Raw genomic sequence first — 15838 nt, 5'->3', positions numbered from 1 at the left:
CAGTCGGTTTTTAAATATGTGTTTTGATCACTTCCGTCTATTGTCTACCCTTCAATGAACCCTTCCGAGTGTCGGGACCTTGAATCGGCTGTCAGTTAGTTCCTTAGTTTCGCTCGCAGGGCCGTAGAAACACTGCCTGGGTAAATTTCACCCAACGCACGGTCATACGTTTCAGTTTGGTATTCCAACATGATATTTTTTTTTCGATTTTATAAATTGTGTGATTCTAATCAAATGTTCAAAATTAATAAAATTACATTAATCAATGAGGTATTACTAATTACGAGGGTGGTTCAGCATGCTCCGCCCCTGACATAGAAGGAACCCTCGTAGGAAAACCAAATCACTGTCACTTTTCAACATAGTCCCCTGCAACATTAACACACTTTTCCAATCGGCCTTCCAGTGCTTCAATCCCAGCAGAAAAAAAAAATGGTTGATCCTGCAACCAAGCTTTCACAACATCCATAACCTCGGAATCACTGTCAAAATGTTTTCCACGAAGGTGTTTCTTCATGTTTGGAAACAGGTGGAAGTCACTGGGGGACAGATCTAGAAAATAAGGGGCATGAGGGACAATTTCGAACCCTGCTGCATGAGCTGCATGAATTGTAGCCACCGCACAATGGAACAACACACCACGGGCCAACATTCCGCGGCGTTTCTCCTTTGATGACAGTACGTAATTCTTCAATTAGGGTTGCAAAATAAACACCTGTGATTGTCTTTCCCTGTTGGAGATAATCTATAAAAATAATTCCTCCGCATCCCAGAACACAGATGTCATGCCATCAATTTGGCCTTTGATGGTTGAACCTTGAATTTCTTTGAGGGTGGAGAATGGTGATGTTTCCATTGCATGCTTTGGCGTTTACTTTCGGAATCGAAGTGGTGAACCCACGTTTCATCAATTGTAACAAATCTGTTCAGAAAATTTGGCTTGTCAGCCTTTATTGTCCGTAACAGGTCCTGACTTGTCACACAACGTGTCCTCTTTTGGTCGACTGTAAGCATTCACGGGACCCAACGTGCAGAGATCATTGCCAACAAATGATTATGAATAATTGAATGCACACTGCCAGTTGAGATTCCACGTGTGTCTGCTATATGGCAGACAGTCACTCGCCGGTCTGCTAAAATCATGTCGTGTACTTTTGTAATCATTTCTGGTGTGGTCACCGTTGCAGATGGGCCACCACCATGCTCATCTTTACAGGTCTGCCGACCACATTTAAATTCACGGCACCATCTCTTCTTCACTAGGTCATATGAGGGGCTAGAGTCTCCAAGAGTTCCAACCATATCTGCATGGATGTCTTTCGGTGTTAATTTTTCTTGAGTAAATATTTTATCACTGCTCGGACCTCAGATTTTTCTATTTTTTTTACATGTGGCTACATTTCTTACTGATCATCAACTTGTAACAAATAGAAAAATTGTTGTAAATTCTTGAAACTTTGTGGATATTAGTCCAAAGAATGAACAATGTTACATATAAAATTACAGGTCTCTACTATCACTGGAAATGGGTCAGGGGCGGAGCATGCTGAACCACCCTCGTACATGCTTTACAATTCGGACTTAAGAAGCAATTTTCTTCTAGGTAATTTTACCCAGCACGTGTCCTGGCGGGTTAACAACGACAAGAAAACAACTTGGAAACACATATGTCACTCAAAGTTTAAATATTTGTGCTTTCGGAAACGTCACAGTTATTTAGCAAATAATCCTGAATACTGTTTTTATTGGATGGAAATCCTTTCGAGTTTCTTTCCCCAAACTTAAGCTCCAGGGTTTGATTTTACCCCCTCAAAATTAGGCTCAAGTTTAATTCTGCCCACTCAAAATTATGCCCAATGTGAATCTGCCGCCTCAAAATTAGGTCCAAGTATAATTGTGCCCCTAAAAATTAGATCCAGTTTGATTCTGTACCCTCAAAATTAGATCCCAAGTTACGCCCATGTCATCAAATGATGCCGGGAATATGTGAATGCAGTTGGCTACACATTGAACAACTCTTATAACACGGGTTAGTACACGTTGTCTACATGCTAAAGATATGTATGTAAAAATATGCGGGACGTTACAGATCGAAAATACCGGCATCTGCGCCATGCTTCTGCAGTCGCGCGCTATCTCGGCCTTGTACTTTTGCTTTGTTAAACTATTGCCCTGAAGAGTTCCATTGCATATGTTATGTAACACAGTCATACAAGCAAGGGCATATTTGGGGGGGGGGGGCAGGGGTATTTACTAAGTATTAAAATTGAATAATGAAAATAATCTATATATATATAAAAATGTAGGTAAAGGTTGGTATTATCGTGATATAGGTAATATCGTGATAGTTTTGTATTGACGTATCACAAAAGAACCTCGCTTGCGAGAAACTGCCTGTCGTTCGTACGGGTTTCTTAAAGGTCCTGCCAGTAAGTGAGCAAAATGACGCCAGGCAGAAACACACGTGTTTACGTGTATACATCAATACAAAACTATCACGATATTACCTATTTCATGATAATACCAACCTTTACCCTATGTATGTATGTTTCATCCGGCATAACTGTCGAACGCGTGGAGCGATTTCAACCAAACTTCGCACACATATGACTTGCAATCTGGAAAAAAGTACTGTGGGGGTACGACACCCTGGCACACCTAGGGGTGAGGTGGGAAGGGGTGACATGTAAAAATAATCGAAGACGACCGAGATTAGTTTGGAATCCATAGTTTTCGGGGTAGCTAAGATGAAAAGTGACACTCCCAATGCCGTTCATCACCTATCGGCATTGGGGATGAGAGGGGGTGAAATATAGAATGTCAAAAATGACCTAGATTAGTGTCGAATAAATAGTTTTCGGAGTCGCTAAGCTAATTGGTGACATTCACGATGACCAAACTTGATACACATATGACTTACAATCTGGAAAGAAATACTGTGGTGGTAAGACATCTCTGGCACCCCTAGGGGTGGGGATGGGGAGGGGGTGACATGTAAAAAGACCGATATTAGTGTGAAATCCATAGTTTTCGGGGTCGCTAAGATGAATAGTGACACTCCTAATGCCGTTTAACTCCAAGTTCATTATACACTGTAGTCAGAATTTATGATTTTCCTGTCTAATAGAACATTGGGGTAAATAAATACCCGGACAACGCCGAACAATCAGCTAGTGAAATAATAAAATAGCTAAAATTAAATAATAAAATTATGCTTGTTGTTCAATCGAGGGTTGTTTATTTTCGCGAAACGTATTGGAAGAGAAGGATTATGTTGTGATCATAAGACTTTGGATGATAGTACCAAAGAAGATTTTTGCAAGATTTATTACTACTTATAACGTAACATTCATAAAATATCACCTTTCGTCAACTGGATCTAACACACTTCTTTATATTCAATTATTTATCTATTTGACATTAATTTCCAGGGCAGTTATTTCTATATCTTTTTTTTAACAAATTTTGCTAATGACAAATTATTTTACCTTTTAATGTAATAAAAATTAAATATTGATTAATTTCATTATTTATTTTAAATAATTTCAATTATAATTATTACATTTTATACATTATTATTATGAGACATTGGTACGGAACTCTCAGAAATATGTGACAAGATACTCGACCAAAGGAACCGGCAGGATTTTTTTTCAGGGGGCAGAGTCACAGAAACTTTTACTATTATTATTACATTACTATTATTACTACTACTGCTACTTATGTTTTTTAATTACATACATTTGTAATTTCCATACTCTGTATATCTATATACAATTTGCATAACTGTAGCAACACCTAACATTAATTCATGTAGGACAATCATTGATTTGCTTTATTTTACTTTGCTTTTTGTGCCACTTCTGGCTAATTTGCGAAGATGCGGATGAGTGACATGAAAAAATTGATCAATGGACACCCACAAACATCCATCCCCAGACCGGGATTCGAACCCGAGACCCCTGGCGTCGTAGTGCAATTTGCTAACCAGTCCCCCATGGGGGCCGGCTCATGTAGGACAAAAAGCGGTTTTTTAAATTTAGATAATCAGTGTAAAATAGACTGTAAGCTTAAATGTAACCATATTTCAAATAATAATAATAATAGTTGCCTGTAAGTCACAGAAAACAATATATTGTGTTGTAAAATATCTCTACAATTTCACCATTAAAATTACATTAACTCTTTCCAGATATCTCAAGGGGGGAAGTGCCCCTCCCCCCTGCCAGCGCCCATGTATTCGACCGCAATGTAACAGAAACTGATTTGACCTAATGAATAACTGTTTTTCTAGGTGGTCAGGGAACATGGAGGGAATATATCACCCTTCCCAACATCCTGAAGGAATTCAATAACAAGCTGACAGGCTATTCCCTCATGGATTCGTCCTGGTACAACGAGAATTCGCAGTTCAATGTGGCTATCGCTGGATCAGGACACGACGACCTAATGAACCAAGCGATGGCCCTCTATCGGAGAATGAGAGCTCGGAAGGACATTGACATGAGGAGAGATTGGAAGGTTTTGTATCACAATGAGATTATTGTACACTATATACGAGGAATGTTTATAATTTGGGGAGGCTGTTAGATCATGTTGTCGTCCGTAAGGGGTACGTGGTAACTAGGGAACGGAACTATAAATGTTTTTTTTGCGATAAGATAGAGACCCTCCTTTTTGCCAAAATTCTGATCATAGCCTTATATGTCAACACAGCAAATTTTATTTTACATAAAAACACATATTTTCCAGTTTTCCGTATGTAAATACATATTTTGCAAATTTTCATTTTAAATACATAAAATCGCTCATTAACTTCAGCTACCTCGAAATCCAAGAGGGAAAAATATTTATTCTCCCCACCTCTTTCATATCGAGAGTGTTAGGTTTGTTTTGTCTTTGAACACGCTCGCTGGCAGACTTCTGGCGCCTCGCCTACGATCCTATTGGGGGAAAATATTACCCCCACTGGATCTAACGCACAAGTGCTAATGTCTAAATGTACAGAAATTTTGGGGAAAAACCAAGGTTTTCAAACTTTGTGCCAAATTGCACGTGTTTTGGAAGGTGAAGTAGAGGAAGAGGAAGCTTTGGAAAACTTAAACTTAGTGACATTTTGTGCTTCAAATATGCAAGAATTGTTTCTTGTAACGTGGAGCGATCTTTCTCACAATATAAGATGCTTTTTAGAGATAATCGTCACAGATTTACAATGGAGAATTTGAAAAAAACAACTATGGTGATCCACTGCAACTCTTCCAAAAAATAGCTCACTAAGAGTTAAGCATTTAGAAACTGATTTCAGGTGTTTAAAATGCATGTAATATTTTGTTCTTGTTACCAAATGTTTTTTTTATTTTTGTCACATATTTTCCTGTTTTTATAACATATTTTCAAGATTTATGACACAAAAAAATAAATATTTCTGAGATTTTTAGCACATAAAGTTCCGTTCCCTAGTGATAACATGTTAGCTTTTTATCAGTCAAGGCAGCGCCGGATCTTTTATGGGGCCCTTGCCATGAATATAATAGGTATAGGGTTCATACTCAAGTATAGTATGTAAAACAATAACCGTAGTATTTTGTCTGACACCGCAGAGCAAAAGAAGAGAACATTTAAATATTGTAAGATGACAGGATTTGAATGAATGAATGCATTAAAATTTTTGGGTGCGTCGGCACTTAATGCCATTTTGCATCCTTCAATATGTTCTGGGAAATATCCCCTTACCTAAAATTCTGACTTGAGAGATTAAAACACGGGGTGTAAAAGGCCCCTTGAGAAAAATTGTAAGTGCTAGGTTGTAAAAAGACCTGCACAAAACAAACACAACACATTAAAAAGTCAGAAAAAAATTAAAGCTTCGTCACAGACGGTGGAAGGGACCAGCTTTTCGCAAAAATCTAACGTTGGATAAAACAATGTTGTCATCACCCACCAGGGATGACAAACAGCTGGAAAGATTAAAAGTCTGTCTGAGGATAGCGAAGTCGGCATATTCAACGTTACGCACACGACACATCGGAGGGTCCAGCCCTTGCAGCAAGTGACCATGCGTTAGACAGCTGTGTCCAATACGAATCGGTGTTAGAAGAACTTCCTCTCGGCGAGAGACAGATTTGTTTTTCACTTTAAGCTGTCCAACATGCAGTAGTTTTTCGGTTAGTAACTTCTGTTTAATACTACCTAAATTAAATTAAGCATTCATTTATTTCTAACCGCGAGCTTTTCTTCCCTAGTTTGTTGTTTTGCATTTGCATTCCCTTCTATAAAACTGGGATTATTTTATTATGTTCTTTCTTACAGAATGTTGTCATTTATGGGTTCAACTGGTTTTATCACTGCACACAGTAGTTTATAGAACATATTTAGCGTCACCTATGTGTAGGATATGCTTGGTCTCAAAGAGAAGATAACCCCAAAATATGTTGTTAAGAACACTTTTACGAAGATAATAAAATTTAATCCAGCTTTCCCGGCTTTTTACCTTATTGGACCCCAAAAGCATCCCTTGTTGACTGGCCTATGTTTAGTGTTTGATATATAGATGAAATGACTTCGTATGAAGTTTACTAATGTATTCAATAGAAATTTTCCTTCGATGAACGAGAATATCATCTTTTTTCTGTTGATCCAAAACGAAAGCATATCGAGTTCGAAGTCCAATCATGCTCAGACTATGGGCGTTTCTTTGTGATTAACTTTTCATTTCATCCATTTTCATAAGTCTGCTGCTGCAGACGGCGACGCTCTCGTCCACCTTCTGCGATCTAGGGACCTGCAGAATGTGTTTCGTTGTTACGTTCTTGACACTTGGCAGGCAGGCAGAGTGGATGAGATATCTGCTCATAGCTATCAAGCCCCACACTGGTGCTTGGCGTTCCCGTCCCTCACGCCGAGAAGAAGTCATCTTAATGCGACTCCGCATCGGACACAGTCGTCTCACACATCGCCATTTGCTGCAAGGGCTGGACCCTCCGCTGTGCCGTAATTGCATCATCGTTCGGTACATTCTTCTCCAATGTACCTATTTTAATTACCTCCGACAAGGTTTTGACCTTCCCAACGATTTGTCATCCATGTTGGGAGACGTTGACAGATTTTTAGCCAATGTTTTTACCTTTTTGAGAAGAGCAAGTTTCTTCCACTGTTTCTGAAGTACACAGTTTTTAAACTATACTTACCTTCTTTAATATGTTGTGTTTGGCCTATTTACAACCTACATTTTAAACCTATCCCAAGGGGCTCTTTAATTTTTAATTTTGAGGTAAGATTTTTAGATATCCATATCTACATTAATATCTGAACCTCGAACTGCAATTATTTCGATACTTTATAGTTTCGCTCGAAAACATAGGTTTCAATCTAAACAGCCATGACCCTCATGACAAAATAAATCTAAAAGACCTCGTAAAGTCGTTATATCATAAGAACAGAATGTTCAACAGCTCTCAATAAGATGTCAATAGTATTTTGAACAAAGTGAAAGATATTAATCAACATGTTGGAACTCGGCAACGTTGGCTAGATATCGCAAAAAGAAATACAGAAGAAGATTCATCAATAATAGATTGTCCTGGAGCTGAAAACATGGTACACAGACCTTTTACCGAGGATGAAGGAAAACTGGATTAAATTGTGCAAAAGTGAATTTGAAATGCGGAAAGTTTTTATCAGAGGATAGATAAATATAATCAGGCCCTGGTTTACAAAAGTTAAAGTTACAGTGGGATCCATGAGTATTACCGTTAAAATTGTCCATGACTATTTTCATTAATTTTTCTTTTACATCCTGTGTGTTTTTAAGCGAGGGATTTTTATGTGTGCTGATGCAGAAGTTGTCAACAGCTAGGTTTTGAGTTTTCTTTTAATTCTTGAAGCTCTTATTGGGTCAAATAAAGTGCACGAACATGGTGATGAACAATTTGCACGGTAATACTCATGGATCCTTCTGTACAAGGAATGTGATAGTATTGCTAAATCGTATTAGGTCAGGACATACAACTACTAAAAGTCATTTACAAAAGATTTGGATTATACAAAACCAAAATTGTATATGTGGCAATAAGGATGATATACACCATATTATATTCGAGTGTAATAGACCACGGTCGGCTTTATTCAAGGCCGGAATACTGAAATTTGGCAACGCTGTCTCGCCGGCCTAAACATCAAGCTACATAAGCATGGGCGCGAATAGCAAAGTTGATTTTGACTCTTAAAGAAACAAGGGAATCTGTGTAAAATGTTTTTATTTTTCCAAATCTGGACAGAAGATTGACATTACGATGCTAAGTGGAAAACATTCGTACATTAGTAATAGAAATATAAATTTGCTATTAAATAACTGGAAATAAGCAGAAAATACAAGGTGGATATGATAAACAAGCATGACCGAGCGTTACATTCAGAGTACAACGTCTTCACTTGAGCAGATTATGACATAATTGCCAAGATTTTGTTCAACAGACAGTACATTGTAATCACGATGTGCATACGTAGGGCACAAATATTGGTTTTATTTGCATATAGTCCATGTGTGTACAAGGCTAAAATATTGCCGAGTAACTATCTACTCTCTACGAGAAAGTGGATAATTTTGCATAGTTTAAAAATTAGAAGGTGTTACATTTCCGTTGTTTTTCTCTTGCGGAGATATGTTACAGTGCAGGAATTTGGGATTTTGTGTTCTACTGTTTTTGTTAGGTTAGACAGTTTTTTGCTCTTAGAGGTTTGTTTGAGTTTGTATTGCTTCCCGAATTCTTGTTTGAGTGTTGTAGTATAACCCTTGTACTTAATACAAGTAAAAGCTTAGCGTGTGTGCCTCATGCACACAACGTTTCTCAGCGTAAGCGTCAGAGTGGAATTTGCTTTTTGGGTAAACATGTTAAGTCTCTATGTCCTGGTTATATCTCTTCGACGTCGCTAATTTCTTTTGCACATGATAATTAAGAATATTAATGACATCAATATTGGATACTTATTATATTTGATGATTCACCACATGTGAAAATTACGGAATGCTCCGTGAAATGCTGGTATGCGGCACAAAAAATGTAATGTATACATATGGAACTTGTGCTTTTTGGAAGAATTTATATAAAGAGTCTCGATGTTGTTGCCTTAGGTGACATTAAAAAAATAAATGGTTGAGTGTTTAGATAGTTTCTCCTCACTGACAGGATGTTGATGGCACAACCTTTAAACGAACCACATGTTGATTTACTAATACATGGCCTGTACGCGCTGGTGAAAGAAGAAACCTGAACCTAATATGTCGTACCTAAGGGTTGCAATTGTTTCCAATAGTGTAAAATGTCAGAAAGATAAAACTAGTGGCAAGATTAAAAAGAGGGACGTTCTGGACGTTTAATGAAAATTGAAGCCAATTCTAAATAATAACATGGATACAGGGAATATTTTATTATAAAAGTTACGTTTAGGCCATATTGGATAGCTACATATGTACCCAATATGGCCTAGTCATATATTTTGTTCTTTCACATCAAAAATGCAACAGAAATTGTAAAGAATGTACAACTACATTGCTTTTATAGGTTATAACAATTCTCTTACATTTTATTTATATAATGAGACATGAGATTTGCACAAAAGTAACATTGTTTACAAACAACTATACAAGGGAGTGACATGTCACAATTTGTTACCAGAAGACAGTCTGGGCAAATGAAAGGTCCTTTATCATCCTTAGTGAGTTGCACACATGCTACGTGAACATAAGACTAAAAAACGTCACATTTGAACATGCCTTTCTTTCCTATGTAGGCCATATTGAGTACACCTTACATTATTTCTTTTTTCATTCGTTATACATTAGATTAAAGTATAAACTAAGTACATTGTTGTAAAGTACAAATTATGAGCAATCAGAGATCACTTGGAAGATGTAGAAATTAATGCAATGCACATGCAATATTAGATCACGTAGAACACAATCACGATTTTCTTTGTCTTCAAGTTACTGTACTATAGGTACAGCCAACAGGTTCGATCATGTAATTCGGACAGTATAAATGACATGCTAACGTCATTTGTTGATCGTACTTTGGAATATCAAATAGGCCATATTAGATAGTAGGCCATATTGGGTTCAGGTAACTTATTTTTAAAATGTTAATTTTATTTCAGGTTATAACAATACTCACTGGCAACAATGATGTCTGCACTAACATATGCTATGAAAACAGCCATAAATATGTAGTGGATCAACATAGAGCACGCCTGCAAGAATTACTGGACTACTTACGGGCAAACTTCCCAAGAACGTTTGTTAATCTTCTTTCTGTACCTGGTAAGGCTTTTATAATACAATTTGTCTATTACCTTATGCTTATTGTTAAATTGAGAATGAATCATCACCAAGGAACGGATTTACGTGTAGTAAAAATGAGCTAAATATTAAATACATATTTAGTTATTTTCATCAAAATATGGAGTTAAATATGGACTTAAAATTGTTAACATTTACCTTTTTAATTATTGTAGCGTGACGTCGGGTAAGGTACGGGATCGAGTCACGCCGGGACGTAGCTCAGATAAATACAATAGGTCTTAAGTTTGACTTGGCTAACCACCTCTACCCTTAAGGAGGCTGATGAAGGATTGTTGGGAGCCTGTGTTGTTGAACGCTACTCACCCCTTGCTGTTGGTCTGGCCCTCGGCTTCTGGCGTCGGCGACGGTGACAGGTGTCCGCTGGAGAGATCGAAGATGACGACAAGAGACGGCAGGCAATTCGGCGACTTGTTTTATTCTTGCAGATTCTTCGGTTGGCTTAATCCGGACTGCTATGGACTTCTCGCTTGTTGCCGCCTCGTAGTGTCGCGATCTCTCAGAAGGCCGTCGTCCTCTTCTCGTCGATCAGTTTGGTGGTGATATTGGAGCGAAGTGAGAGATCGATTTACTGTCTCCAGCGGTTTTATACATTGGATTTGAGTCATAGGTTGGTGGACTTTGCACCTCCACTGTGCACCTGGGGTATCCCTGGATGCAGATGGAAATTTACAGTGGAGGTGCACTCACCGCTGGCGAGGGCCGTTGCCTTGCTGACTGTGCAGAGCCGAGTGGAAAATTCTTGTTGCTCGGCTCTGCATCCGGTGGAATGTGGGGTGAATGAGCGTTCAACTTGCGAGCTTCTGAGCGATGTTTGAGGCAAATTAATGTTTCGACTTTTATGCTCCCAATTCCTTCATCATTCCCCTGGCCAAGATGTATCCACTGTGAGTGGTTACGAAGCAGAGTAGAGATGGTTATGGAGAGTATATTTTGAAATAATAATTGAAAGTACATTGAGTAAAGAAAAATAAAAACCCTGTATATAATAATGTGGAAAAATAAAATAAAAAAAAGTTGGAGCTGTCGGTATAGCTGGTACTGCACGGGTCTGGCTGCATGTTCAGCTGGAATGCTGACCGCTGGTGGTATGCTGAGCTGCAGGCTGCCTGTGGTCTGCTGGCTACATGTTTATGTGCTTGCTGCGGGATGGCGGCATGGTGTCTGGCTGGCTGCACGATGTCTGCATGGTGTGCTGCAATAAGATATCTGCTGGCTGGCCGGCTGCATGATGTCTGCTGCAATAGGAAGGCTCCTGGCTGGCGGGCTGCATGATGTCTGCATCATGATGTCTGTCGCAATAGGAGGTCTCCTGGCTGGCTGGCTACATGATGTCTGCATCAGGATGTCGGCAATAGAATATGTGCTGGCTGGCTGGCTGTATGATGTCTGCATGGTGTCTGGCTGGCTGCAATAGGATGCCTGCTGGCTGGCTGGCTGCATGATGAGCCGCATGAAGACTGCATGATGTCTGCAATAGGATGTCAGCTGGTTGGCTGGCTGCATGGTGTCTGCATGATGTCCACTGGCCGACTGGCGGGCTGCATGATGAGCTGAAATAAGATATCTGCTGGCTGCATGATGTCTGCAATAGATGAGCCGCATGAAGACTGCATGATGTCTGCAATAAGATGTCAGCTGGCTGGCTGGCTGCATGAAGACTGCATGATGTCTGCAATAGGATGTCAGCTGGTTGGCTGGCTGCATGGTGTCTGCATGATGTCCACTGGCCGACTGGCGGGCTGCATGATGAGCTGAAATAAGATATCTGCTGGCTGCATGATGTCTGCAATAGATGAGCCGCATGAAGACTGCATGATGTCTGCAATAAGATGTCAGCTGGTTGGCTGGCTGCATGATGTCTGGAATAGATGGCTGCTGGCTGGCTGGCTGTATGTACAGCTGCTCCAGGATGACTGCTGCGCCATGATGATTCCTCGCTGACCGACTGCTGGGTGTCTGGCTGTATGCGGAACTGCCGAAGAGATGCTTGAGAACGCCGTGAGTGTAGTATGGCCAGATGGTGACGTTGTGCAAGGGGGAGCCGACAAGCGTAGGGAAGGGGAAGTTATAATAAAAGGTGTTCGCCTAAGTGCGGAAGAGTAAAGGTTGGAGGCGAAGGTGACATAAGTGAAATGACAGGGGTGGGTAGACAGTAGCCATCATCGAAGGTGATACGTGTGGGAAGAGGAGGAGCTAAGCGAGTGGGAGTCGTAAGTTGACAAAGAGTGGGAGGGGGTGGTGGGGAATGTGCGGGACGTTGAGATATAGCAGCTACGGAAATAGGAGGACTAATAATAGGGACGGAACATGTCTTAGGAGGAGATGGGGTTCGCCGGTTACAACATGAGCAGCAAGAAGTGTGACGTTTTAGACTTAAGTACATGTATGTAATGCAAATACAAAGAAGCAGGAGAGCTATGAAAATTAAGAAGAGATAGGAGATTGTATGTGCAGGAGATTTTACAAGGTCATGAGGGGTAAGTGCACGAGCCTTAGAAGTAAAACATAAGAAAAGGGGAATGTGGAGAAGTTTAAATTGGTATATGACACCTAGAGTGAGACATGTGAGCCAGACAAAAATTATAATGATAGGAAAATCCGCATGTCTGTAAAGTGGAGTTATAGGAGGGATGTCAAGAACTTTATATTGGGAGAGGTTAAGGTGAGGGATATGAAATGTCCATTGTTTATGATAAAGAGCCGTTGCATTCACAAGGGGGGAAATTTTGTAATGGGTGTCGAGTAGAAAATTGGGATTGTTGGTCCAGGCAGCAGGAAGGATATGAATTGTTCGGTGGATTGTTGAATGATCGAAACCACAAGGAAAGATAGCATGAATTTTGATATCGGGGGTGATAAGTACATCTGTATGGCAAGCCACGTGTAACAATACTGCACCGGGTTCGTGAAAAGTGGTAAGATTATAATGTAAAGTGGAGCCATTAGCGTAAAAAAAGGTGATGGTAGGAGGAGGATTAATTATTGCATATACATTTAAATCTAATTTGACCACATCAGTGAGGTGGGATTCGTGACATGTGTAGGTACACTCATTCGTTGTATCAGCCACGGTTGTTGCTTGAATCAATTTGGAAAAACAGAAATTGAGCCCATCGTGTCTTCCTGTGTGAGAAGGCAGAAGGCACAATTTCTGTGTATGGACCTGACAATTTTCAAGGTCTGTACCACTAATGGTGACAACATTATGAGTATCATCGATGGCGATATACGATGGATTATGCGACACTACGCACGTTAAATTTTGATACGAAAAGGGTACAGGGATTGCTAAATAAAGTATTTCTTCTGAGTGGAAGTGATAGGCACTTTCAACTCAATATTGACAGCATCAGCAGAAATTCTGCATTGGGACAGTGGTATCTGATAATACATGTCAATAAGTGTGAGAGGAATCGCTATATCAAATCCAGTAGGAAGAATATTTTTTTGAATCTTTTTCAAGTCTCGGTGCAGTGTTGTTTTAGATACAACATGTTCAGAGAGAAAATGATGTTTACAATTGTTAATGGTGTTCTCATATTCAAAAAGTGTGAAAATTTGGCTAAGCTGTAAGGTTAGGGTAGTAGTATAGTTAATGCTATAACCAGGACCACTTACAAGTGTAGAAAAGAAGAGGTTATTTGATTGAACAACCGATTTGCCCACACTTAAAACAATGCCAAGAGAGGCTTATACCCCAATTCTTCAAGTGTGATATGCTTTTAATTTTAAGAAATTTTGAATTTTAGTGTAGAAAAGATGAACCCCCCTCAGACAGATTTGCCTACACTTAAAACTATGCCAAGTTCCCATATGATCTTATTGTTTACAGTGTGTTTTTCTGTCAAAATCCCAGGAATTTTGAATTGATATAAAGCTCATAGCTACTAGGTTCTGAGACCCAGTAGAGTGTGGTGCATAGCCCCATGGTTTTTATTGCCTTGTAATCAGGAGGCTTCTGGGTTTGAGCCCCCCCTCTTCTCCTCAGACAGATTCGGCCATGTGTGTAAAAGCTATATCTGTGTGATTGTTGTTCATAAACTTGTCAAAAATATGGCCTTTTTGATATTGTTTTTGGCCATATTCCTATGCTCTACAACTTACAGATCTAATTCAATACAAAATGCAAGCAAAATTTGAGCTGTTGCCTGCTTTTTTTCTAATCTCTGATCAATTCCATTGCTCGGGGTAAGCAATTATTTAGCTCGGAAATGCATGAATTGATATTAATCTATCAAAAGACTAATGTTTTGCTTGCATGCCTTGCCGGCACACAAGAGATATAATCTACACAGCTAGAAGGGAGCATTAATGATATTTCTGTGTGATTCACTGAAGGGGCCATTAATCTTTCTGTGCGACAGGGGAAAAATTCTTAGTCATGCAAGACAACATGTAAAAGTGTAACAAAGATTATTGAGATAAAGATACAAATTTTCTGACACAGTGGCAATGAACTGCCTTGCATGCTGAAACCAATTCTAGTTTTGCATTATTCTGATAATACGAGCACAGGCAAGGCTTAGAGAATAATTCATTGTACAGTTCAAAATCCAATTTTGTTTGTATTAGCTTCTGGGTCTCAGAACCCAGTAAAATGTGGATATATTCCATATGGAGAAGTGTTAATATTGCTGCCTTGTAATCAGGGGCTCTGGGTTTGAGTCCTGATAAAATGTGTAAGATTGAAATACATACAACAAAATAATATGCCCACACATGAGATATTCACTGCTAGCTGATATACAGTTGAGGTTTGAAACCTGGCAAAGTGTGTTGTACAACAGCATAATAGAGCAAATATCTTCTAGAATTGCTCCGTGACTCTCTCATTTCTTACATCATAAACATATGATTTTTCACCTATGAGAATAACACTACATATGGTGTCATCGGGGAGTGTTTCGTGGAATTCACAGATAATTTTAATGTTTGTCCTGTCATTAACCACAACCTGTTTTCTTTTTGAAGTGTTGATGACAAACATGGGTCTCTGTGCTTTGAATTCATCTGGTCTGTAATACATGTCAGTATTGCCAGTAGTGACCCTTTTGTATGATGAAAATGCCTCATATAATTTAAGAAAATCATCCTTGGACATGTCTAAATTATAATTTTCTCTAGGAAATACCTCATTTCTGCCATTTTTAAGATATATGTTCTTGATGTTGCAGTTATCAAATTTACTTGATTTTTTTTCCTGATTATTGTGTCTTCCAGTCTGAAACAATACCACCACAAAATCTGGCATGTCATATTGTATACTGGAGAATGAATTTGTAGCATGAAACTCATAATAGGTAACAGATGCGGGCTTCTGTACACATTGATAAGTATAAAATTGTAGAGGAATCTGTGGATTTTTTATTATATCTGCTTTGTATTTAAGAGCATAACTGGCTTCATACTCAACAACCGGGATTCTTAGCTCCATAGTCTGAATAATGCATTTGCCCTCATCAGGTAGGGTATTAGGCAGAG

General features: G+C 39.1%; 1 protein-coding gene across 1 annotated transcript in view; it reads left to right on the top strand.

Moving 5' to 3' along the window:
• The window catches only part of LOC145981188 (phospholipase B1, membrane-associated-like), a 101234-nt gene that overhangs the window by 26449 nt on the left and 58947 nt on the right, over positions 1 to 15838 (top strand). The window contains exons 4-5 of the mRNA XM_083114307.1: positions 4295 to 4521; positions 10153 to 10315. Of these exons, the coding sequence (XP_082970433.1) occupies positions 4295 to 4521; positions 10153 to 10315 (390 nt within the window). The remainder of the gene's footprint in view (positions 1 to 4294; positions 4522 to 10152; positions 10316 to 15838) is intronic.

Source organism: Lepisma saccharinum, chromosome 29 (assembly GCF_977018435.1).
Source record: "Lepisma saccharinum chromosome 29, izLepSacc3.1, whole genome shotgun sequence".
NCBI lineage: Eukaryota > Metazoa > Arthropoda > Insecta > Zygentoma > Lepismatidae > Lepisma > Lepisma saccharinum.
Note: the sequence above shows the minus strand (reverse complement) of the source record. Positions and strands in the feature narration are given on the sequence as shown.